Genomic DNA, 27,693 nt, shown 5'->3' with positions numbered 1-27,693 from the left:
TAAGCTTCAACACCACCGTAATATATTTTATTCTTCAGGATGTTACACTGTAATATTCTTCAACTGGTAGCTCATTGCACCAAACGTTTGTAGAAAGTGTGTGGATCTCAAAGTGTTTTCCAGGGATGCAATGAACATTTCAATCCTTCATCCAACAGGCACGGAATGCAAATTCCTTCGTTAATGAAGCCAGTCGTGTCAGTGCCCAGAACTTAAGAATCACCAAGTGGCAGAAGACACCCACCAAAATTATTATTTGATTTCTTTTTTCCTCTTCTTTGATTTTCAGCAGCAATGTTTTTTTAAAATCATTGGTCTCCGTCCAAAATCTTACAGTCCCCCAGCCTCGCATGCATATACTGTAGTCAAGGATAAATTGAAAGGTCATTCACATTGTCCACGACGAGGATGTCACTCCTTCATACCGTTTCTTCTGTTGACAGCAACAACGGATTAATATATTCAAATCCTTCAAATTCTGACTGATCTATTCGCTTTATGATATCTCTGGAAAACAGGTAAAAGCACCGATTTAGCGTTAGCAATTGTAGTTGCTGTACTTTTTCTTCAAATATCATCAAAGTACCTCACAGAACTGTGTGTGTGTATGTAAGAAGTGCAGTAGGTTATGCAAGACACCCAGGACACAAAGAGTTTCACATTTACTTTAACCTATGTTCTAATGCTACGTACTTGGCCTCTTCTTAGTGATTTTCAAGCAATTCATAAATTAATTTTGTACCATGCCGTTGTATTTGGGAAAAAAGCAAAACATACTCGTCATCTGGGGTTAGCTGCACAGGTTCGCTGGTGAACTGCGTATCAAAGTTATCCAAACCATAATCGTCCGTGATCTGAGGCTGAAACGGAGGGCTTGCTTGCTTCTTTTCCAGCTAAGATAAAAAAGGGGGGGAAAAAATTGACTATTTACAAGATGCCCATAGAACATCCACGTATCTTGGCTCTAGAGTACAGAAAAATCACTAGAGCCGAGTTTAATATTAAGGGAAGATATAAACACATTAAATGTGACCCGACATTAGGTTTTAGTCCAGTAGCTTTTGGCACCTGCAAGTATCGATCAGAGAACCAGTTTCAATAACCACACTGCGCTCAAGCCACATCCTTGAACAAGAGGACCTGATCCTACTCCTGCCTACTCAAGTGACCAAGCCCTGATACCGACCTGAATAATCCTACTGATGTTAAAAATGATGTCATTGCTAAATTCAGTCTTTTTTTCGCTTTATCTTTTTAAAATGTACTACAAGAGATTACCAAGCTGATGGTTGTTTCTGTTACAGTCATCAAAGAAAGCTTGTTTCTCCATCACCTGGAGAAAGCGAGACAGCTTTTACATTTACGGGACTGAGTTCCACTGGTTTAACGGTGCCATCACATACACACACAGTTAATGAACTGAAAGAATCTAGTCCTTTGGAACACACAGAAACACAAGGAGTGATTTTTACCAGATCCCAGTCTATGCTGCGGAAAAACGTGTGAGACTTGATATCAGAAAATCCCGTCTGTGGCTGACACCCAAGCCTTTCTTTGGGATCCTGCGGGAAACACAGAAACTCGTGTCACGTACTCGACGCCCATCGCAGCCCGAGCGTGCCACAAGCTCACGACCACGACTCCAGCATTCCCGACTACTGCGCAAACTGCCGCGGCGATATTAAGGCTATCAAGGGAGTCTCATTCTTTTTGTCTTTTATATATTTTAAATGAAGTTTGTTTGAAATTTAATTTTTAAATAATATTTTACAACTTCTTAAAATAAATGTTTATTCAGCAATGTATAGTTTGCATCCTTCTTTTCTCCATTAAAAATTATAACGGTTCTACACATTTCAATCAGCTTAATTAAATGAGTAATAACTACCCCAAAAAAGAGTTTATGAACAAACCTATTGCTACCTTTTTCAACCAGGTGCAGGCTTTTAAATGGAGTCTGTGCGGAATTCCCTCAGTAAATTAGCAACTAAGAAGTGGGGGTTTTTAACATACAGGATACCAAGGTTTTATAGGTTTTTCTTAATAGTAAGCAGATTAACATCTTAACTGTATTGCTTTCTACAGGAAGCTCTGACTTCCAGATCTTAGATGCTAAAAATAAGAGAATGTTATTTACCTTGTTTAAAAATCCTTTTAACACATGGGAAGCCTTGACAGAAAGAAACCTTGGAATCCGGATTGGCTTCTCAAGAATCACTGTTACAGGTTTAAAAACAGCAATATTGTTTTTCAGTTTATGACACTGACCACGATTTCAATACAAACACTGCATTATTTAAAGATGCCATCATTTGGAAAAGGGGTCGATACAGTAATTATCTAAAATACGGCACACAAAAGGAGCTACAGGAACTCAAGGCACCGTTACGCTGACATTTCAGGACTTCCTCAAAGAAACGGGAGCTTCGGTATCTGTTTCTGTTGTTTGTAGTATAAACAGGGAGAAAAACTTTTCCAGTGTCCTCAGTATATGGAGGAGCGTGATTTCAAACAGAAACTGATTTAATATTGGGCTCGTGAAAAAGACCACGGGCAGGTTCTGTTACAGAACTGCAGCAACTACTTCCAAGAATGGTTCTGCGTATTAGGGAGTTGGCAGCTTCAGTATTTCTCCCCAGGGAAGGAAACCAGAACAAGCGTCAGAAGGACTGTACCTTGGAAGAGGTAATCTTCAGTGTTCATGTCGGGATTGTCAGTGATAATATCAAACGGAGACCTTCCTGCCATCATTTCAAACATCAACACACCGAGAGCCCACCAGTCCACACTGAACCCTGGAAACATTTGCGGAGCAGATTTGCAGGTGTTCTGTGAAATACTGAAACGTGCTGGGAAAGTTTCGGCTTTGCCGGCAGCCGCAGCCACCAGCAGGACCTGCGTTCGGGCTGCCCCCGCGGCCGCAGCCACCAGCAGGACCTGCACTCGCGCTGCCCAGGAGCTGCGGGCGCCGGCCAGGCAGCAACGCTTCAACAACGGTTCAGTGCACTTAAGCTCAAAACTCACAGATGGTTTTTTTTTTTAAGCAGCTGAACATTTGAATATCTTCTAACTAAACAACAGATTCAACCTACTGATCAGATCAGTTCACAAGGAGCAACCTGGTTACCAGTATTACTACCCTTCTGACTTCTATGACCTTGCCTGGGGAACAAGAGTAGCTGGGACATCAGGTGCTTCAAGAAGTGGACTTGGGTTTGCTACAGTATCATATAAGAGTTAATTTTCAGGCCAAGTATGATTTAAAAGAAGCTGAAATGAGGGATGGCAAGGAAAAAAAACAAAACAAACAACTTAGTTCAGAAAAAAATACGCTGCACAATATGCATTCAATTTTCTCAACATATAATGACACAAAAATGTGGAAGTCTAAAAATAATTGTATTGGAGCCAGCCTACAACTAGAACTTTGCTTCTTGATTTATTACAACTACAAATCGTTTAGGCACAGCTTACCATATTCTTCTCCTCTGAGGATCTCTGGTGCAATATAATTTGGTGTCCCACAGAAAGTGCTTGTAGTGTCACCAGGGCCCAAACCTTCCTACATGCATAAATCATTTCATAAATTAAAAGCTGATCTCTTTTCCCGGGAATTTCCCTTAATTAGACTCATAAAGCCAAGTTGCGTAGGGCGGCTAAAGCCCTTCCTTTCAGAACAGGCAATGCTACAGCAAAACAAATACTTGCAGTGCTGAAAGCTGGCTTATGACTTCACAGCTTATCTTCAGCAAATTAATTGATTAAAATTGAGTCACAACACATGTGCAACAACATTCTGCTGACTGTATACAGGTACGCTTCAAAAATCTGATCAAAACCACTTTGGAAGTCTTTTTCGAATCGATACTGGGACAAACACCTTTCTATTTTTAGGACCAAAAGAACCAAACTTTTATGCAACCGCTGCATCCCAAGCCAAGCCCCACAATCTGCGCGCTTTGAGAAACGCTGGGGCCCAGCTTTCTTAGGACTTGGTGCAGGATCGATTCTGTGGAGCGGGACACGCTTTCCTCCTCACATCGAGGGGACGGCACAACCCGGGCCCGATTGCCACCACCACCTCAGTCACATCTGGCACCCCAGCATTACAGACACCAAGTTTTAAACGCAGTGTTTTGGACACGTGTTCTCTTGCTTTCCTCTGCACCACGTGCAGGACAGGCTACACCTCACCAGGGGCTTTCCAAGCAACGCTCTTGAAATTGCGTCGCGGCGCCAGCCCGTGGTCCGAGACCCCGCGGTTCTGCGGGTTGATGGTCTGCACAGACCCGCCACGGGAACGACGAACGCAATTCAGAGTCACGGGAGCACAGTCAGTAAGAGATGGAAAAGACTCTTTTAAAACATACTTGTCTTAAACTTTCTAAAGGAGATCATGTAGGAAAAAAATAAATTGATAAAAAGACAAATTGATTTGGCCAAGAGGCCAAACTTCTTCTGTCCCCCAAAATGACCCACGGAACTCGAAATACACAAAGGAAAAAGAAACTACACCACATGGTCCTGTTCTCCACCACTCATTTTTCAGAGTTCCTGTTCCCCAACCAAATGTGGGGCTAAGTGACACCAGCTTTAAGATAAGGATAAATTTTCTCGGTTTCCTCCTGGTATCCCCGGCTGCAGTACTGAACTTAAAAGCACAACCAGAGAGAGGTCGCACTGAACGACAACGGGACAGAAGAGGGGTAAGAAAAATCCTACCTTGCACATGCCATAATCTGTTAGTTTGATATGACCCTCTGCATCTAAAAGAACATTGTCTAGTTTTAAATCTCTGTAGATTATGCCTCTTTCATGTAGGAAGTTTAGAGCAATACAAATTTCAGCAGCATAAAACCTGAAATTTGAAAAAATAAAATCCGTATTAGTATTAAGTAATTACTGGTGCAATTAAAACCCCTGTTCTTAAAATATCCCTTGACAGCCAGCTTTTATCTATCGACAGCATATCGAAAACAACTCGCGTTTATTCATACGGAAACTGGTCTCGTGTATTACAGAGCTATTCCTTAAATTCAATATGGGAAATTTTGTTTTCATTCTAAAAGAAAATACTTTCTTCACTCTACAGAATTTTCAGGGAAAATGACACAAATCTGTATTTTCAGCTTATTTAGAGTTACAACGAGGCTTTGCGCAGTGCAAAGCCACGCAAAATAGACTTTTCCTGAATAGGAATAGCTGTCGGTCCTTATTGAATGTTTGCTTTCTACATATCTTTCAAAAAAATAAAATTAACATTTCTTGCCAGGGCCGTACATTCCAAACCCAGGAATCAACCTCCCGCTCTTTCTTTGCTGTTCATATTCTTTCAGAGAATAAGGTTTGGAGAGCACTTCACACAACATCAGACAACTCCGAGACAAGGAAAGCGCTACACCCGCGTGAGGCCGATACCTTGCATGTTCTTCGGGAAGCTTCCTTTGCCGTTGCATATGGAACATAAGATCTCCCCCATTTACATACTCGATGACAAGAAACAATCTGAAAGTATAGAAGACAGTTAATGCATTCCAAGAGAGGTGGAACCAGCCACATAACAAGACTTCTGTTAGAGCTTGCGGGGAAGGTTTCATTCTCGGGACAATCTGGTCCAGGCAACGCTGCCGGGGACAGAGCTACAGGGCAGAAACGTGCCAAGCAAGGGTTTCTTGCGGAGGCTCTGGCCATCCCAGGAGGCAGCATCTCCTCATACAACTTGTTTTCCACGAGCTGAAAACTTTCCACACACCTACACCCTGGAAAACATTCTGTTTGGAAAACACACACTCCACGCTCTCGGATTGTTCTAAATGGTAAAAATTAAAGAAGACTTTTTTCTTTTCCCCTTGGAAAGGATTCTTCATTAGAAACATCTGAGGTATTAAAAACTTCAGAGGTAAACCAGGACAAATGCTGGGACACAAGCCAGCTTGCAAGCCCTTCAGTGGCCTCCCCACACTAAGCTAAAATTAAATAAACAGTAAATAAAATAGATAACAATGCCAGTTACAAACAAAAAGCTCATTTCACTGCAAGGAGAAGCCAGGCTGGAAAAACAGCACTCGGAGACATTACAGGAATACAGGAAGTTTTGACTATGTTCAGCATTTTTTTTTCCTATTTCTGCTGCTCCTTAACTACATCAGCGTAACGACCAAAGTGTCACGCAAAGGATCTTTCTATTGCTGACCCTGGCCTTTTTCGTTTCCATATTTATAACAAACCTCATTCGCAATACTTCACCCCACCTAAACACTTCAATTTTCCCATTATATATCCAATACTATTTAGTATTTGCTACAAAGGTGTTTACAAACGTTGGTTTAACTTAAAGTGCCTTTTCACAGTTTATTAGTTACGTGGACTTTTTTTTTTCCTGCCTGCAAGACAAATTTCTTTTACTCAAATCCCAAATCAGTCACTTTTGGAGATCACTCTTTTTCCCTGCTCCAAAACACTCCCTAGCCCATGCAAAATAAGCAGCAAACAATCCACTTTGGATTGGGCACACAAGGAGAAAAAAAAATAGTATTTCAAGGTAGCTCAGAGTTTATTAAACACTTTTTCAAATGAAATCACACACTTTATCAACGTGCCCAGGGCTCATAAGCCTCATAGGTGAGAAATACTTCCCACACGTGCAGGTTTCTGAATGATTATTAACAACTCTTGAGGCTCTTTTACAGAGCAGCAAACTACAGCCTGGCCCTGTGAGAACTGGCCGGTCCCTCCACAGCAGGATCAGGTATTAGAAATTCTCTCTGCCGAAGCTCTGCTTCCCTGGCCGGGCCCAGGACCCCCCCAGTGTTATCTCCGCACCATGGTGGGTAAAAGCCACACGCCCGAACCAGCCCGGCTGCAGCGAGGGAATTAATTCCCGCTTTCTCCCTTCCAGAGCTCCTGGGCTGTGCTATGGCAGCGCTTCCGGAGAAGCAGTTAGCACAGCGAGCAAGGTTTTCAAACCAAAAGTAATTTCAGATCTTTCTTACCGACTTGTTGTTTGAAAGCACGAATGTAAACCAACTAGGAACGGGTTACTGGATGCCTGTTCAAACACGTGCTTCTCTGTCTGTACCCAATCAATATCCTGAAATAGAGTAATTGAACCATCAGAACTCCCGCTGGATAACCACCGGGGCCATTCCCAGCAAAGTCGTGAACATCTATGCTCCCCTGCGGATGCCCTCATTGTTACATACGTTCTTCAGAACGACAAATACCCCCCCTAAGATCTGGAGGAAGTTACGGAGCATTTTATTTCAATTATATTCAGAAGTTTCTCAACCATTTAGAAAAATGCCTGCACACAACTGAAGCCACTGAAACACAGCACACAGCTGCTGGAGTTGACACGCTGCTCACACCGCTTCATAAATTCTACTGCATAGATAATTCATCTCCAGGCTGCTGAAGCAACACTAACACAGGCAACACGCACCTCCAGTTTTTAAAAGGTTCAAATAAGCTGAAATTCATGTTCTCAACTGAAACTCAAAATGAATTCAATGAAGCTACCAAAACCTGATTAGTTTGTCCAACCAAAGTTATTCCTAAGCGTATCACAGACTACCTTTCATATTTCGTAAGGGAGAAATCCTGAATACCATGTAATAAAAATCCATCAAAATTTGAATGATACCAGCACAGGACCGCAACATTTCAATCCATAGTAACAAAGCATGTAATCGTGTTTCATATAAACACACCAAATTTAAATCTTGCGGACAGCTGGGTTTCGATACGCACTCTTCATGCAAGACACCCATCACGTCCCAGCCTGCAAACGCTCAGCCCCCTGCCAATAAACTAGAAATTCAATTGTTCTAAAAGTTCTCCACTTCCAACAGATTCTTCCAGCTTTCCAGCCATCCTGGAATCAACCAAATGAGCTTCTCTAAGCACCTTCAGACTAACCCCTTCAGTATTACGCTTGGGTACAAGGATCCTGCTGTCATACTAGTGCGTTACCGCCAACAGGATTAAGCTCAGAAAAATTTAGTAGTACAAGCTCAGGTATTTGATTTACTTCAATCTCATCTAGAAAAGAATCTTTACTTCCCTCTGGAATCAACCATTGCCTGGAAAGCACTGGCTGATTTAAACATAATTGCTCTTCAATTAATTTTCTTTCTCCACAAAACACTTACTAAGTGAAATTTCCAGTACTTGTAATATCTCATGCATTCACAGAATTCAGTGGATTTCCTATCAATCCCCAGAATTTCATTATACAGACTATCTCATAGAAAAGAAAAAAACCAATTAGCTTTCAACTTGAGCTTTTTTCCCTAACACCCTACTTTCAAGAAATCCAGTCTTCCTGACAGCATAAAACTAATATAACATCACCTATTCTGAAATACAGACAATACTTTGCAGCTACAGTCATTTGCCTTGGAAAACATCTTTGTTTTGTTTCAAAACTGAATGCTCAGATTGCACTCTATTTATCTCAGCTCTTACAGATTAGCACATCCAGGCTGGAGTATTTTTCATGTGCATTCTACTAAGACTTAATAGTTGTTAACTGTTATTAAAATAGGGAACATTTCTCTCTGATTTAATCTTGGCGCTTCAGGCAGACAGTTGGTGATACACGAGTTCAAAAGTCAGTAAAACTTCGATTACAGGAATGTCTAACACCTCAGCTGCTTTCTTAGTTGAATGGTTCTTGTTACAGCTTACTAAGTCTTTACCATATGTAATGGAATGCAATTAATACAGACTTTTACCTCATCATCATGGACCAACTCTTTTTTCACTACTTTCATAGCATAAACTTGATCATTCTTTTTTAACCGAACTAAAAGAACTTTGGCATAACTTCCGCGTCCGATAACTCTGATTAAATCAAAGTCCTGTAGTCCAAGCCCCTGAGAAATCTTAATTCCATCCATTCCATCAATGACTGGTTTGATATCCTGTATAAAAAGAAACAGAAGACATGTTCAAAACTACCAAAGCAAAGAACTTTTTAAGCACGGGACAGAATTTCCTGACTTCACTTGCCATTGTCACTTTCTGACCGAATTACAGCGCGTTTGAACTGAAACGTTTGGTTGCATTGTTTTCACGCTTATGAAAGCCTCCGTGCTTTTCAAGGCAGCAGTTTATTCAGTGAACCATTTAAATACTCCCTACTGGAAAACAGAAGGTGACGCCTTGAGAAATGAGGTTTTGTTGAAATTCTTGAACTGCAGGCCACGTAGAATTTGCGCTAAGTGAAGAGCATCTTCCATTTTCTGACCGATAGCCTTTATGAGTTTGTACTAGGCTATCTCAAAAGTCAACGATACGGAAACAATAATTCGCTAATGGATGTACCTGTCTTAGCTTCAGTCTAGGCAATGCCTGGCTATAAAGTTCATTAGAGATTTAATGAAAATGAAGATTACTGAGAGGTGCCTGGGAAGATGCAGAAGCAGATACCAGTTTCTCAAATGTGAGAATCTGCAGGAAATGTTCCACTATGAAGAATGTTATTTTAAAATCCATTATTTAAAAAGACAAATTTTATCTTGACTGCTGGAATTAGATGTGAACACACGAGACCGAAGATCAAGCAGCCGCACAACTGCAGCCTGTACTCTGCCAGCTCGTGCTTTACCGGCACACGTAACGCTTTGACATCCTCGTGTGGCCTATTTTTATCTGACCTCACACTACTGTACTTGTAGACAGATCGGCATTCTGCTGAACTATGGAAAGTATTTATATAAAGAATCTTGATCTAGGATTGACTGCTATTAGAAGAGATTGCTCTGAGCTTAAAGATTCTAGTCAACAAAGCTCCCACAATGCTGCCTCCTCTCTGCAGGCTACCTTAAACTATTTTAGCAAAGCTCAAAAGCAAGGTGGGAAAAATCAGAGCAGCGTACTTCAGGTTAGTCGAGCAAACAGCACCGATCAGAACTGAAACACAAGCAGTATCTACCTGAGGACTAACCGCAGCAGAACTCAGCAACTCTAGATCGCAGTTAAAATTCTCTGGTACGTGTTAAATCTACACCCTTCCATCTCTGAATGGGAGATGAAATCTAAAGACACGTGACTGAAAATAAGGCAGGCGTTGACCCAAGAGCAAGAACTATTCAAGTGTGAAATAATGGTAGTGACAAGCATTGTAGTGGAGGTAGTGGGGAAAAAAGGTGCAGGCTTGTAAAAAAATGAGATATCAAACGGACTGCTAGTGCTCTGCAGAGTGCATCCTATTTATTTTAAACATGCCAGAAGCATTTTAAAAATAAATGTCTTGAAGCCCTTTAGAATTAAAGCGTATTGGGATTTTTCAAACTGCTTGAAGGGAGGAGCAGTCTTACTGTGCAGAGATTGTGTCAGGCTGTCTACAAAAGAGCTGAAAAACCAGTGTTTAAGTGTATGTTATTCTACTTGTATTTCCACAGGAGTTCCCTCTAAATTATTAGGTATTATTTCTATACAACATCTCGGAGAGCTGGACAGTTAATGTATCATCAGACTGAACCAACTTTCATACTGAGAGCCTGCAGAGGAAGCCTGGGGTGCACATCCATTAGGGAGAGCACGCAAGTCTATGTCAATGCCACCATTTGTTGCAAAGACCAATAAGGTCACATCCTCTGCTAAATCACTGTTGTTCCAACATGAATGAAGGGGGAAAAAAAATAAAATTCTCATGATTGGGGTAACAAGAGTTGCATACAGGAGAAATCGGAAAAACTCAACAAAAATACTTTAAAAAAAAATAATAAATTTTCAGAACAATAACTTGGGCTACTTGTTTTAGAAGGCAGCAGAATAAATAGGACAAATAATCAGCTGTTTTATAAAATGCTGTATAATTAAGAGTGTGTAAATGTGAATTACAAAAACAGTTTTAAAACATACCTCAGAGTCATCTTTAATGTTGTCATGTTTCCGGTTTGAAGGAATGTAAGAAACTGTAAAGGAATTCAAAGAAGGAATGTGGTTATTCAGGCCTTCACAAAAATTTATTTTAAAAGTTGATAAATAGAAAGAAGATTGAGTAGCTTAGGGACAGCAGTTTGCCAAAATCCTACGGGACAGTAATCAAATTGTTCCACTTTATTCTTAGAATCTGCTGTCAGGATTACAAGGGCACAGCAGAAGCAACCAGCTCGAGACAGTAAGAAATTCATCGATGAACCTTTGAACTCGTAACAGCATCCGACAAAGGCCAGACACGTTTTGGAGAATGGGTATAAGTGGGCTCTTAAAACAAGACAGGTTAAACCTGCAAAAATATTAACCTAGAAAGAGTACTCCAAATCTCATAAAATTAATACTTAAAGGCTGAGGGTGCACTTATATCAGCATCGGTTTGGATCTGAAGTGCAGAGGTTTTGTTTGTTTTAAAAAGTAAATCTCCTGTTGCCAATTGCTTCGTGCTTCACTCCACATGGGGTCAGAGCATGTGAATTTAGGATGAAACCAAACCAGATGATGTGTTTCAGAAATATATTTACTGTAATCGAGACCTTAAGGAGCATTTTGTCCATGGGGCTGAAAACTAGAACTAATCCCAAGTAAACTTGAAACTGGGCTTCCAAGTGGGGAAACACATGAATCCCAACTTAACAAGCAAGTACTCACTTCCATCAGTTTCTTCTGAAGGGAGGTCAACTTCTTCATTTTTATCATCTAACTGAGGTTCCTGGGAAGGCATGACCGAATCCTTGTAAAATAAAAAAGTTGTACAGGAGAAAAAGTTGGTTTATGTAGTTCCTTTTAAGTGAGTATGGCTTGCCACGTAATTACAATACAAGGAGAACCTTATATTTCTACAGCGACGTGCATAAATAAATGGGCAAAGAACCTAGTAACGGCAAGGCAAGGCACATGCAGAAGAAAAACGCTGGTTTAAGATTTGAGTTAAAACACCACAATGCAAAACCCACCAAGAACTGGTTATTTTCTGTGATGAAGAAAGTTCACAGATCAAGATGAATGTTTAAAGCTGAGGAAGAACACTGGCATTGCCACTGGAGCAGATGAGGGAAATGGAGAGGATGAGATCCATCCTGGAGAAGCTGAGAAGGCAAGGGCACGAAAGCAGCAGTGCAAAAACCATGCAAGTGCCTTAGTTCTTAAACCAGCCTAAAAGGCACAAACTCCAAGATTGCCACTGACAGCTCTTTATCTGTCTGTAAAACACTTCCATCCTATCGCAAGGTTTTGTTTTCTCACTTTGTCTCTGCTGCTCACAACCCAAAGGCCAGTCCTCCACAGACACTGCAGAAAACCACGTGTTATAAATCCACAACCAGGCACAGCATTTCCTTACTCAGGATGCGCATCTCCAAAGAGCAACGCGGGGCACGGTAAAAAACCATAGCTTTACCCGCAGTGCCAACTTACCATATGCCTTTTGCAGGGCAGTGGAACGAATATGAGACAACGTTTATGGACCAACAGTCTGCAGTTGATACACTTGTAGCCTTGCCGTCCGAGCCCCCATATCCTTTCGCTGCACTGGCCACAATACGGTCGCTGAAAAACCAGAATGTGTATTATCAATTCAGTTGTCAATTCCTTCCTGTAGACGAGCAGTTATCTAGCAGCAGGAACTCGCCCTACAAGAACCCATCCTAAGAGACGCTCAATAATAATTCTTTTAGAATATCCAGGGGTTCTCTAATAACTGAAGTTTACACTTCATACTTAGAATTCAGCTAAATGCAGTCCTGTCTTAATGAATGTTTAGAAACAAATATCTTGACACTAGGGAACACGTTACAGCCTAACGTTAGCAAATTGTTCTTAGACAGTCAGTATATTCTGAATTTCAGGTTCTGAAATAGACTACCCCAAAAAAATGAAAGGAATTTACACTACACAATTATGCACAGAAAGCACCCAAACCCACTGCTTTGGATAGCGGGGGCACAAAACGTTACAAAAGACAAGTTAAAGTATGGAGAGCGTTCTGTATGCACACCTAGATACTCTAACAGTGGTAGAACATCAGTAAAAACTCTGCATAATTACAACTCTTACCAAGTCTGACGTAAAACCTCTGTTGGTTGAGCTATTTAATATTGAAACTACACGGCCTTTTTCAGGCATGCAACAAAACGGCATCTGAATGAATTAAAACGAGGACAAACCAAGGAGCCAGACATCCTACTGCTGACTAACAGGGCAGGTCTTTCAATTTTTCCAGTGTACATACGCTGCCGTCATTTTATCTGCTTCACCCAAAGTGCCAAAGAGCAACGTGAGGTTCTCACAGGCCCGGTCACCTCATGTCAGCGATCGCTCTCCACAGCACGCGGGATGCCAACGCGAGACTCGCTCGTTATTCCCATCCACACGTCTTCTCCAGTAATGACTGGAACGGGCTCAGGCGCGGCCCAGGGCTCTGCGAGCGGCACGCGAGGTCCTGCCCTCGCTCCCCGGCTCAGGCTCAGGCAGAACTCTGCAACTGTCCCAAAGCCACGAAACAGTGCTAGTCTGTTCCTCCGGGCTAACTGCATGTCGGAGTGTGGTTATTCGGAGCCTCAGACTAATGAATCACACACTGTGCCCTGCCCAAAAGCATTAAGCTACTATAAATCTGTGCCAGTAGTACTAGGGGGAAAAAAGCACACACCAAAAAAAAAAAAAAAAAAGACAAAAAAAGAATGCTCAAAGAATGGATCATTTTAAAGAAATATCTTCTCTTCTCATATTTTCATAGTTGTAGAAAATAAAGCTTAACTAAGTCCCATTCATCTGTACAGCCAGCCAGTCCTTCTCGACTGGGAGAAATCCAAGCTGCCCTGCCCAGGAGAAAACCAGCGACCAAACTGCCTAAAGAGAAAGGAAGCCTTGGACATCTCAGCTGCTTCTTGCACATTCCTGGTCCATCAGGCTTCCTTCAGTAGTCTTGTAGGGGTTTGGCCACAGCAATATTAAGACTAAATAAAATACTTTAGTCCCTGGAAATGACATACAAGAAAACCTCATTTACTTTAGGTCAGATGCAGGGAAGGAAGTTATTGGTAACTTCAGTCGGATAGGGTTTGTGCTCTGGCTTTATATGACTGCATCTGCACACAGAGAGTTATAACAAAATGGTCGTGTTCAGGACTGTTGACAAGTGGGCAGGCTAATGAGATTTCCAAATCTTTGTGTGTCTATTCCTTACTCACCCAATTTCAATTAAAACATCAGTACCTATAATGTGATTGTTATTCATGTGGCAGGTATGCATTCACAATGTTTCAAAGAAATACATCTTAACTACGTAGCAAATACGAAAAAAGCATACTTTCCACACTACAAATTAAAAAAAGAGGTGGTACACCACATTCTACAATTGCACATTATAATTCAGATACATGACATTTTCCAGATATCTAGTAATAAGATACTGAGTTTTCAGGGTCTTTTCCTTCTTTGAATGCGGATTTGGGGCGAGGAGCATTAGGACAAAAGGGCTAATTTCATTTTTGAAATAAATGTCACTGCTGAATCAAGAAGTTAAGTCAGTTTTGCATGTAATTCCCCAACGTGTGTACCACTTCCGTACATACGCTGCAATCCTTCGGCATAATGGGATAAGTGAAGGAGGTGTCTCAGTCTTAAAGCTACACTCACTTCCTTAAGTCAGATTCTTAACGCAGCTGTATTTTAGCTCAATGAACCAGGTATTTTTTTTCCCTGATTAGATTATGAAATACTTTGGATTCAAAACAGTTAAAGCCAGCATCAAGAGCTCTAATCTTCAGGAATGACAAAAAGTACTGAAGGTAAACAATCATGCTAGCAAGCATCACAGCCACACAAAGAGAGGAGAGGAGAAAAGCTGCTCCAAGCATACATCAGTTTAATTAGGCATAAAATCATTTTCTTAGAGAGCTTGAAAATAAATAATTTCCACCCATCATCTATTATTAACTCCATCCCAGACTCAAAGACTTTCAAGTTCTTCTGACTGTGGTGACCTGAATAACACTGCACAGACTGAGAAGTCACATGAATAAGCATCTTGCTTCTCCTTTCTTTTCAACACCCAAATACAGAAAAAGCACAGACTGAGAAAACAATTACCACAGAACATTAGCAAACCCCAACATTTTATGCAACAGTACTCACTCTGTTAAAACGTTTGGCTTGAAACAAATGCCCATTCACTCGGTACAGCTTCCTCCATCTCCTGGCTCCACGTCGGTAGATTGATTCTAAGAAAGAAATTAAAAAGGTGTAAAGCAGCAGCATGGCAGCACAGCAACACCAGACACACCACGGTAAGCAAGTTGTAACTTAAAGCAATCTCGCTTTTCGAAATAGCAACGCACAGCTAAAATCCCTGCTTTTTTTTTTTTTTTTAAAGGCAGCCGCAAATGACAGCTTCTGCAGGATGTGCTTTCACCACTGCCTCTCCCTTTTCTCTATCCCTGTCTCTTTTTTCCTCACACGATCATAATCTCGTTACAGTTCCTTGCCTGCTTGCTGCTCGAGCTCAGGTGAGAGGGACAGATCTCTGTTAAAGAAACAGCTTCCTCCGGCAACACGACGACGCTGATCTCACCGTGTCACCTTCCCGTGTGAGCACGGAAAGGATGTTTGGCGCTAACAGTACTTTAGAAATGCAATCCCAAAGGTGGCACAAGCAGAAAGAGTTATTTAACCTCATTTCTCTCTCGCCATTAAGCGCTACCAAAACATCTCTTCTCTTCGGGAAGCAGCTCAAGTGCAGCACTGCAATTAGTTCTGCGATAAAGCCAGACTTTCCAAGAGGCCAGACCTGACTGTACCCAGCATCTACTTATAAAAACCATTCACATTGTCACACGATAATGCAAGTAGTAAATAAGTTCTTCGCTGAAAAAAATACTTCAAGTTAACGTTGAGCAAGCTAAAAATCACAGGCTACTCATCTATAACGCGCAAACACCGATAGTACTACTGGGTCTCATTTTGGATACTCTGTTTTTGTCCTCCAGAAGCAAGGCACAGAAAAGTACTGAAGTTCCCGTGACTCCACCAAGTCTAGAGCGCCAAATCCCCAAACCTTCCTATGTTACTCTATTTACATGTGCAAATGTTTACTTTGCAAGGATTTGAATCAGATAGCGCGCTGTAAATGAATTGGTATCAATTTGGGGGAAAAAAAAAATGACTTCTCAAAGAAGCTGAAAGCCTGCATGCCATGGAAGCGCAACGATACAGTTACCGGAATAGAGGTGCACCATTTAAAATGTTTATTTGACTAAAATAGTTCTTCAAAAATCTGCCAGATATAAACTGTAAAGCAGAGGGGGAAAAAAAACCCTGCTTTTCCTAAGTGCAAAAGAAATTTAAATAACAGCATAGCAAAACTATTGCAAAGTTTTTGCCTAAAAATATGCTCAAACACAAACATCAGTGAAAAGCTGTTCCACTGCTTGTCGGATGACTCTTCACCAAGCGGAAAAAAAAAAAAATCTTTGCAAGGATTTTTTCCAAAATAGCTAATTGATTCATTAGACAAAGCACCATATGGAGGCAACCTAATACATCTGTGTTCTGAACATTAGCTTATCGCCGACAGGAGGAATATTAAGTGAATGATAAGTTCACAAGCAGCTTGTGCTGATGAAGTCTGTAAATAAAAGAGCAAGTCACTTCCCTAATTAATGATAATATTAAATCAAAGTCAGGGTTTTATACCGTAGACTTGTGAGGCAACAGTCTAACGAAAAGTGAACTTAATATAGCACAGCTTTAAAAAGTAGGAGCCCCTACAATTTACCACTATGAGCGCCACTGACTCGGCTCAGGGTCTAAGGCAAATCACTCCCCACTGCCTCTCTCTAAAAGGGGCCAAGGTAGAACAAATGAGAACACAACGATCATTTCATGGCACATCATTCTACCACGAGTTCTGTTATTAGTAGTCGAGAGTAAGATTTGGTTTATCTAACAGAGTATGTCCACAGCATTATCAATATTAGTATATTTTTGTAATCCACACTCAGTCAGGGGCACAAAGCGGGTCCAGGGAGGCGACCATTCCCCTCTGGCTAGTTCTAGGGAGGCCACATCTGGAGCATGGTGGCCACATCTGGGCGCCCCACAAGAGAGAGACACGGAGCTACTGCAGAGTCCAGCGAAGGAGCACACGGGTGAAGGGGCTGGAGCGTCTCTCCTGCGAGGAAAGGCTGAGAGAGCCGGGACTGCTCAGCCCAGAGGAGAAGGCTCAGAGACACCTTGTCCACGTATACGAAAAGCCCCAGGGAAGGTGAGAAGGCGGCAGAGCCGGGCTCTTTGCGGTGGTGCCCGGTGACAGCGCCAGGGGCGATGGGCACAAACTGAAACACGGGAGGTTCTGCTTGATCAGCAAGAAACACTTCTTCCCTGTGAGAGTGACTGAGCACGGGACAGGTTGTCCAGAGAGGTTGTGGAGATACCAGTAGATCATCTGGACGTGATCCTGTGTGACCTGCTCAGAATAACCTACAGACCTGGACTAAAAGGTGTGTTCTATGTATTTACTAATGCATTTGTGGACTAAGACATCCTCCCTAAAAATTCACTTAAGGATAATGACAGATTATAGGAAGGAGTCGAGTTGTTAATATTATTATTATTTTGAAGCATTATCAGCTTCAAAAGTCCTAACTAGAGCTATACTGGATCAAAGAAACCATCTTCAGCAATAAACAGACTCTTAAAATGGCAGTAAATATGTATCTTGAAATAAGAAACACACAATTTACTGTCAGCGCTCTGCATGATGCATGAACAAAGCTCTAATCTTAGCGTGTGTTTCACCCCTACACTTCACAGGGGAAAAATGATACTTTTGAATCTGAAACAAAATGGTTTGTACATGTTTCTAGAACACTGTAGAATAAAACAAGTAGGGTTATCAGGAATCACAGAATCCCTAAGATTGATCCTAGACACCTAGAAACAGAAATGCCATCACAAAAGCACAAGTATCTAATTACTGTGTTTAATGAGAAAGGCCACTTCTTCATCTATTTCACAGTACACATCAGTTAATGAGTTAAGGACTTGGAATTAGCTGCTTGGAGGCTGAAGGAGATATCACAGCCCTAATTAAACAAAGTAATCTTTCCTCCCTGACAGATACTAAAAAAAACCAACCCCAAACTATTAAGAAAGAGAATGGTTTTGAATATTCATTTTTCACTGTGTATGTGAACAAGTTAAGAGGAAAACTCTAACCATATTTTAAGCTGCTAAGAGGGATAACAAATTTTTATTGGGGAACCCAAGCATATATTCTAATTACAATGAATGTACTGAACTTCATCTGCTTTCAAGACTGGAAAATTGGAGAAAAAGAAGAGACTGTCTTTCAAGTTAAGATTACAAGGAAAATAAAAATATTCAAACTGAATGCCCAAAACAAAATTAACCAGCTGTCTCTACATAAAAAGCAGTGTGAAACAACTTACTGTGGCTGTTGTGCAATTCTTCCCTCTGTTGTCAAGCTGTGCAACTACATCCCCAACAGTAATGCACAATGAACCTTGTAAATAGATTTAATACTTCTTCTTGCAAAACACATTGCCTAGGGTTGGTGGGTTTCTAATTTTTTTTAAAAAACTGTAGAAAAAACTTAAGTGAAAATTAAATACACCCCCAAAATTATTTATGAATATAAATGGATAAGCAATGTCACTGCCTGGTGTTCACTCCAAATGAACTCATCTACAGAAGATGTGCCCAGTCCAGTACCAACCCCCTCAAAAACACATTGCCTAGGGTTGGTGGGTTTCTAATTTTTTTAAAAAAACTGTAGAAAAAACTTAAGTGAAAATTAAATACACCCCCAAAATTATTTATGAATATAAATGGATAAGCAATGTCACTGCCTGGTGTTCACTCCAAATGAACTCATCTACAGATGAGTGCCCAGTCCAGTACCGACCCCCTCAGAACTGGCAGGAAGGATGTGAACCTTGCCTTTGAAGATTTATTTCACTTGGTGAAGTGTGGAGAAAGAAAATCATTCAATTTTTCCAATGAAAACATGCTGTCCCAACACTGGAAATGAGAAACAATTTCCAAAGACGGGCCCAACCTGCCCCCAAGCCCAAAATATTACTTTTCCATCTGGAAGTCCAGAGATACTTGTTTTCTAGAACATGCAAAAGAATTTCTCGGTTGTCTGAGGAGTGCAGGGGGAGCCCATCGATGGCAGTAAGAGAGTCACAAAGAAACTACATCCTCTGCATTTGGATTTACAAACGCAATTCCAAAGTCTGCTTTTATATGACCAAATGATAATGAATTTTTTTACCATCCTAAGCACAAAGATAATTCGCTATTGCTGCAAATCACTTTGCAGAGATTAATGCAGCTTGTTTACAGGCCAATTACATTGCCCACCAGCTGGACACTATGAGAATGCCCAGTTTTTGTTTTGTTCTTTTAATGTTCTGCTGAGCAGACAAGTGAGCATTCTTCCAAAACCAACTCATGAATTACAAGTAGGAAATTGATATTGGTATTTCAGATTCTGAGTTAGATACAGAGATAACATACAAAAATACTTAGATATAAAGACAACAAATACTGGGAAAGTAAATTCTAAAGAACTTTCATAGTATGTTGTTTCCTGTATCTGCTACTTAATATGTCCCACGTAGTTAAACTGAAACAATAAAACTGCTTTCTGACGCGTGTAACAGACATACATTGTATGTGATGTTAACTGGCTCTTTTTATTATGAATAAGCTGCTGTGTGCAATTGCCATTTCTTTTCTGAAGTTATGAGAGGAAGAGAGAGCATCCTCGGCAATACAGAGGTATAAAGATGGCAATAACAACAAAGTAATTGTAGCACATAGGGCATCAGAGAGCCTACAAAGAAACAAAACTGTATCTCACAGGACAGTAATATTTACCCAGCAGTTACTGCAAAACAGCCAGACCTACTCCCCACTGACTTGGGAAGGGGGACAACCGAGTCCCGTTCCAGGACTGTGAGGTGGAAAACCCATCCTGCACACACATGCTGTGTTCTCACGCACGATCTCTCGGCCGCTCATATTCATCTCCTTCTGTTCAAATGGCTCCGTGCCACGGCAAGGTGGTAAGGCACGGCAACAGAGACACTGCCACCCCATAATACCAGAGCTAACACCTCATTTTGAAAACGTCTCTGCTGCACTGGTACTGTATGCCCCTGCAGATCAACCACAAGAGGGACTGCACTCCAAATACCTCAGAAAATTAAGAAAGAAAGGGACCTAAAAACTATTTAAAATAAAACACAGGCTTGACTTTCAAACAAGAAATTATACCACCTTATATTCACAGAAATACATGAAACAATGTTTAGACAATACTTAAGTCGTCCTCAAAAGTTCCCTTTCCTTGTGATCAACAGAGGAACTTATCGATCAGAAAGATATTCTGGACAAGGCGTCAGAGACGTCCCTCACCGAGACACCCGGTGTGGACAACAGCCACGCACCCCACCGCAACGACGGGATAGTTACTTCAGCCATCAGTCAGAAAGGAGACACCTGAGGATGTGGCTTCATATCTCTTGAGCAAAAGAAAACAATCACCTGACAATTTGAAAGAGATATTTAAACACATAGTAGCAAACACACACACACACACACACACACACACACACACAAAAGATTTAAATATCACAGTAAGATATAGCAAAGGCCACGTTTCTAATTGACCCAGATTGCCTCAACATCAAGTATCAGAAGGGTAATTGTTCTGGTCATCCCGCGGCTGAAGAGGCCCCTGTCGGGCTCGCACACGAGCTGGGCAACGGACAGGACCAGCGAGATCCAACTCAAACCTCGTCCAAAACCAAACGGGAGCTTCAGCAGAGAAAGGTCCCACAGCTGCACACGTCTACATCATGTTCAACAACTGCTTCTTTTCATGAGAGACTCCCATGCACGTGAGAGTTGAACAACTGCACACACCTGCAGTATTATCCCCATGGATAAATCTGGTATTAAAGTAGAGCAGGATTCTCCCACACATCTGGTGCAGAAAATGTTGCAAGTTCAGGTGATCCACTTCCGCACGGAATTCTAGAATGCTAATTGTGAAGTCAGTCACAGAATTTGAATTCTCTTTTTACTCGCGAGAGAACCCATTTATTAACGATCACTAAGAAGCGTGTGAACACTAGCAGTGACTAATGGCCCAGAGTTTAGTCATATTATTATGTAGTCAAAGCAAAAGTGTTCATCAATTAAGTGAAAACAAATTCGGTATTCACGCATCAAGAGGGTTGTTTGCCAAAAAGCGTTGATTTGTTTTATATATACACCATGATACACAGACCTGTTGTCTGTAGATATTTTGGTGATCTTTTGAGCACACACTAGTCACCTTAAATTTTCATTTTCTTTGGAAGAAGGGTAGATATTTTGGAACTCACTGCCGAAACATGACAGCCTTACAGGACAAAATAATACAAAAGAGCATTATTTTCCTAGCATTATTTAAAAATCCTTCTTAAGCAAAAACCCCAAGAACCTAAGTGGGAGATACATGAAAAAAAGTAGTATCATTGAAAATATTTTAAAGTGGCTGAAGGTATTTGTGCTTTCAATGTCCAAAGGCACTTCAACGCTTCACAAGACTTTTTCTTCCAGCTTGTTGAAGAAATGACTTTGAAATCAAACACATTTTTCTATGGGAGAGTCATAGCTTTTCTATACAGATCTTCATTTTGCAATCCAGACACGAAGATGCCCTGATTATCAGGGTCCCTGTGCCTGGCAGGGATGAGGATCTGTCGCACGTCCTGCTCGGCTGCTCTCCCTGACACAGGTGCATTTGGCGAGGCTGTCCCAAGCTCAGGGTATCAAGTGATGCTGAAGGAGTTGCTCTAATTTGAAAGAACTTGTTATGAGAAAGCACAGAAGGCAACTGGTGGTGGATCCATACTTCTTAAGGTGATTAATGTTTTTGTTTAGGAAAGAAAAAAAGTTCAGATTTTCCCTTCTCTAACTTGCCCTTCATGCAATTTTAAACTTCACGCCCTTTCATTATCTGTACTTGGCTCCTCTGTTTACAAACCCACGGTGGTTCTGTGCACCACAAAACCTGCACTGCATTGCTAATAAACGTGCAAAAGGCTTCTTTTGATGACTGCATCATATATGCTCCCAGATTAAGATCGCTTTTGTTGAAAGATTTACTGCAATGAAAATGGAATGTGATGTTTTATTAACATGAATTAAGATCTGCATTAAAATTTTTAATCAAGCCAAGAGAGTACTGAACTAGCACTTAAATAATTTAATTCTTTAATTTACCTAACTTAGGACTGAAGTAGATCAAAACGAAGTTCTGAATATTTAAGCAATCTGTAGCAAAATAACTTTAGCAGGAGATGAAGCATTTCTTTTATGCAACAGAGACTCCTGAGAAGTATTCTACTTAGCTGAACTAATAGACTGGCACCTTTAGCTAGGTATATTTTTATCCACACATTACTCCTTTTTCACATAACCTCTGTAACTTGTATTTAGCAACTACTTCATGCAACAAAGCCCAGTTTACTGAAGCAGAACACATTCTTCTTTACATCTGCATCCACTTTGCAGGCCACTTTTTAAAAATAAACTTCTGTGCCTAGGTACACACATGCAGCACTGCTTTCTCTCATAAATAAAAGCCTGGTAACAGAAAGCCTCTGTCTACTGTACAACCTAGAACTACTGAAGGCGGCGAACAAAGAAGTGAGGAGAAACCCCACAAAGTTTCCTGCAGGAATTTGGTTCTCCTTCAGGGTAGCCATAGCTTGCTTGGTTTAAGACTTGCCGGGGAATTTTGATGTAGACTTGACACTGCACATTTTCTCTAGAAAAAGTTCATTCTTGGCATACACGCGATTCGTATCTATTGGAAGTTGAAAGGGGTGAGCATTCCAGTTCCTTCTGCGACTGAGCCAGGCACCAATCAGAAGCTGAATCCAGATTGTTCACGTGTGATCAGTTCAAACTTGGTCAGATTGATTTTCCACCTAATCTCACTTAATCTTAAATGGCAAGTTATATCATCTATCAAAAAGGTCAGAGAAACAGAAAAAAAGCTAACTACTGACAAATTCCCTAGAAAACATTTTAGAAGACCTAATTTTTGAAAGTCCCACGTCTTGTCCTGTAGGAAATTGTTAACTGATTTCCTTTAATCTACGCAACACAGGATTTTTAAACGAATTGTATCCTATTTCATCAGTTGTCTTTTTCTAAGCTGAAGCCCTCCTCTAAGTTGAAGTCTCGCTCTCCTTGCATTGAAACCTTCCCATAGATTTGGCTGTGGCCCGGCCGGTTCACCTGATTTTCCCCTTATTTCATAGGGACCTGGAAGTCCTGTTTGCATTTCCAAATGCTTTTGAGCATGAGGCAGATGATCACAGAACTATCCAAAGTTTCCAGAACCTGTGCTGAGGGAAACTGAAATTAAAATTAGCTAAACTCCACCCAGCTTAAGCAATGCATTTACCATGCCTGCTTCTCATGCAAACCAGAGTTCCTATTATTTGTTGTTAGTAGATTGATGTCATTTCTTCAGTTTTGTCTCCAGTGCATATCAAATTACTCGATTTGCCCTCACATGATAGGCATTCAACTCCTATTTGATCGCATCATCGCTAAAAACGCAGAACTGCTAAAAAACCCCCATCAGCTGTTCAAAGCAGATTCAACATTCATTTCCAATTCACAAAGCTTTTATAGAGTGGCCTTCCCAATGTCCTTGAAGCCATTATTTCACTCCTACAGTCTCAGTGTTAGGACACATTTTCTGAGTCAAGCTGTTTTCCTTCGCAGCGTGGTTCCACTGCTTCAGCTTATGATCCGCTCTAAAACAATTCCATCTCCCTTCCCAGCATTTACATTATTCCCGTGCGGGTAGGATGACAGACACGCAGTCGAGCCATTAATTCATAAAGGTGTACTTTACCTTTCCTAAGAAATCAGACTCTTGGGCGCATTCCTCTGAATTCTAATTTAATTACTAACCTTCCAGCCAGGCAGGGACGCAACTCCTCCGCGCGACAGAGGACAGGGTTACCTTGCAGCAGGACTAATTCTCCAGATCTATCGCTTTTCAGTTCTGACACATCTCTACCCCACAGGACCTTACTCTGCCTTGTACTAGGAGAGCACACAACACCCATTCTGTTATAAATAGAGTTCTAGAAGTTGTGCCCATTTTTTAATCATTCAGTAAATAAAACTAACCTTAGAGGTTCTCCCACTTGCACTTTTACTCCTTCTAAGCTTCCTCATACACTGTTTGGATATATACTTGTTTATAAGTGCTAAGAAGTAGAGTTTGCAGTAACATAAAGTATAACTTAAACTAGGTATTTAGTGGCAGTACTTAAGAAAACCTGAATAATTGTTAAAAACAGCAATTACACCTTCAAATTAAGGGATCAGTTCTGATCCCAGACCTATTGTTTCAGGCTCCACAATACCCATTTTATCACTGCCTGCCTTAAGTTTTCCTTTTGTTGCAATCCCTATGGCTAAGAACAGTATTTTTTTTATCGAGTTGACAATCCAAAGAACAGGGAGTCCTGTGTCAGTCACAGGGCATCCGTACCTGCTTTCTGAAGAATGCAGCAGATAATGTAAATTACTGGAAGAAGCGTGTAATAGCTTTGTTATTGTTATCAGAAGGAGCATCTTACTGTAGAAGTAAAGACAGCCACACCAAAATCTTGAAGTTTTGCCTTCAAACAGTTTCTAGTTTCCTTGTAAATATTTCCTGGCTAATAACTCAAGGACAATCCCTCACGCAGAATTAGTAATGAAACTTCACAATTACAAACACGGCACTTTCTAGGCAATATTGAGAATCTCAGTTTTTCATTTTTCCCACTACCCAAGTCATTCCCTTCCCCCTGTGGTTTAGGGGCAGAACTGCACAATCTGTTCAACACTTAACTCTTGCACTGACGGTGACGGTTCAGGCCCTCACACATCTCTTCCGAAAACCCCCTCTCTCGGCATGCCAAAACTTTGCTGCTTTTTGCTCTTTTTACTTCTGGAGATTTATTTACCGTTCAGATTTGTACCGACAGTCAGTCTTCAGCAGCTAGCCAACTGCTGTCGCTACTCACTCACCTCACACTGCCTCGCTGCTGAAGTGTTCTCCATCTCAAGTGAGCAGCACCTGAAGTCTCTCACAAAATCTGCCTTCCCACACAGCGGCTCAAAAATCCACGAGATAAATGCTGAAGAGCCCATTTTCCTGCCCCGGAGGCCTCTCTTGCTATTTCTGCAGCTCAGTCAAACACTGGAAACCATAACTTGCACAGAGCAACTAATTTCGAAAAGTATTACAGAGAATCCAAGTACAATAACACAAAATTAACTGTGACCACATCATTTAAGAGGTTACATATTAAACTGCTTTTTTCAAGCTGCTGCACCAAACAGGCCCAGCACCGGTTTAACAGGCTCACAGATGCCCACTAATTCCAAGAAATACCACAAAAAGCTTCAGCACCTTCTTGCCAGTCCAGCTACCCCAAACACCTGCATAAGAAAAGGGATTTTCCAACTCACAGGAAGCACAGATTGGAAGTAAGAGAGAACACAGGGGGATGGAGCTAGACATTACATTCAAGAGAAATTTTCTAAAACCAGGTGACATCTTCCCTGCATGATTACACTACATTCTGAGCAATCACTAAGAGGGGGGGTGGATTAAAAAAAGGGAAAAAACACCACCACAAGCCACAAGCTATGTTAAGACACCTTAAAAAACTAGACAGAGTCCTCCTTATTCCACAAGATTTTTAGTTTACAGTTTAGTAGTTGGTATACAAACACCTGCTAAGACATCTAGTATCTTAAAGTAAGGGAAGATATTGAAAGGAGGCCTAGCTCTTTCTTCTTAGCTATGAAATGTCCAATAAAGAATAACGTTGAAATCGTTTTAGAATTAAAAACTTCAAATGCTTATAAGCAAAATAGGCCTTTAACTACAATTCTGTTTTCAGTAACTTACCCTGTCTCATAATCTGCACGAATATTTTTCAAATATGCCATTTATGAAAAAAACCAACCAAACATGGCACAGAGTTCAGCCAGAGGAAGAGATTTCAGGTGTTCTTGAGAAACTATGACACAGCTATTTTCAAATCCCGAGCAACAATATATCTTCTATCCAGAAGAATACAATTTTCCCCACTGTCACTTCAGTTGCTAAAAAACCAGGAGAGGGTTACTAGCAGTTTCAAAATTGCCTAATTATCCAGTGCAATCCAATCTATGTCTTCAGAATAGTCTCTATGGTCGCACTAGTTCCTTTCTTCATTGGGGGATGAAATCGGTTCACGTGCTCCGAATAACCTAATCACTGCTGCCAATACAGTGACAGATGAAGGGAAAAACCTGCCTCACGAGCAAGAAAAATATTTACAGGCCACACTACTGTAGCAAGAAGCCTTTCAGAGTTATTTTGTAGTATCAGGTAGGAGATAAAGCAACCCCAAATATCTATACCTACAATAAAATAGCTCACAGCAATAATTAGGTTAGTAAGATGCTCAGCCCTATGATGACATTTTCAAGAAAGATGGCTTGGGGAAAAATGAAGTATAAACACCTAATGCCAAAATACTGAGCAGATAAACAGAGAGCATAACATCCACAACACAGTGTAATCATTACAAACACACCCCTCAAAAAACCAGTAAAATCAGCCAGAAATATTAGCTAATAAAAGCATTAGTCTACTATCATGCTAATGCCATAAGTACTTACACGTTAAAGACACGTTTTCTCTTCTGTGCAATTATTAAAGGTTTCCTAGTCTGCATTCTTCTATTTACTGAAGCCAACAGCAAAACAACCCTAAAATTTGTTAGCACTAGCTACCCAAATCCAGGAAGAATTTTAACATTAAATCTACTTGTTCAGATGTAAAAATGCAGGAGTGTAGGAGCACACTTTATTCTGATAACATTAGAAACTAAGTAAGCCTTAATTCAAAACAAGTATTTCACAATTAAAAAGCATCCAAGACAATTCACTAAACACAATTCAACAAAAAGGCCTTAGAAAATGATGTTTCTAAATCTTGAATCTTTACATCAGCAATCTTGCAATAAACAGGCCCTGAACACATACCGTCAGGGTTTTTTGGATACATTTCTTTCATTAATCTTCAATATTAGCAGCATCACTCACTCTTCTGTTCTTTTCCTTCTCAAATGCATTCCCCAAGAGTCCTTTCAATGCAATTTTATCAGCATTTCCGAGAGGTCTCCTCTCAGCCACATCCCTACGCACAAGAGGCAGCCGGAATACCTGCTTAACAATCTATGGCTGCAAAGGAGGGTGGCAGGCAAAGCAACTGTATCATAACCAAAATGCTGAGTTCTATTATCTGCTGCACCACACGCACACACACAGACTGCATCACTGGCCTCGATTCATAACAGCAATCACAACGATGACAGATAAAATCCATAGAAAAAGCATGCATTACTCACTGGGTTTTATTCTTTAGCTTCTTCAGCATGTAATTCTTTACGCTTTACAATGTAGTAGGCACGAAACGAAACATTTTCCCTTTATTCCACTGACGCCGCTGTTTGAATACCATTAGATACCAAGGACAATAGGCAGGATCAGCTCGAACATTAAGAGCAAATATTTAATGGAAGACTGGTCACCCCCGTCTCTCCCTTTCACATCTCTGCCTCATGTATCCAGGCACGGGTGGTACTGGCTCCC

At 40.9% G+C, this 27,693-nt stretch overlaps 1 protein-coding gene across 1 annotated transcript; it reads right to left on the bottom strand.

Moving 5' to 3' along the window:
• PRKCZ (protein kinase C, zeta) lies at window positions 1–27,693 on the bottom strand. Its single transcript, XM_009867427.1, has 15 exons — window positions 27,450–27,693; window positions 15,082–15,167; window positions 12,361–12,492; window positions 11,596–11,677; window positions 10,870–10,922; window positions 8,736–8,924; window positions 6,993–7,090; window positions 5,419–5,505; window positions 4,723–4,858; window positions 3,475–3,562; window positions 2,676–2,795; window positions 2,138–2,217; window positions 1,473–1,562; window positions 778–893; window positions 1–507 (listed from the first exon to the last, which is right to left on the bottom strand). The coding sequence occupies exons 3-15, from the start codon at window positions 12,361–12,363 to the stop codon at window positions 420–422; spliced, it is 1,230 nt and encodes a 409-aa protein (XP_009865729.1). The 5' UTR covers window positions 12,364–12,492; window positions 15,082–15,167; window positions 27,450–27,693; the 3' UTR covers window positions 1–419.

This window comes from Apaloderma vittatum, unplaced genomic scaffold (genome assembly GCF_000703405.1).
Source record: "Apaloderma vittatum isolate BGI_N311 unplaced genomic scaffold, ASM70340v1 scaffold26020, whole genome shotgun sequence".
NCBI lineage: Eukaryota > Metazoa > Chordata > Aves > Trogoniformes > Trogonidae > Apaloderma > Apaloderma vittatum.
Note: the sequence above shows the minus strand (reverse complement) of the source record. Positions and strands in the feature narration are given on the sequence as shown.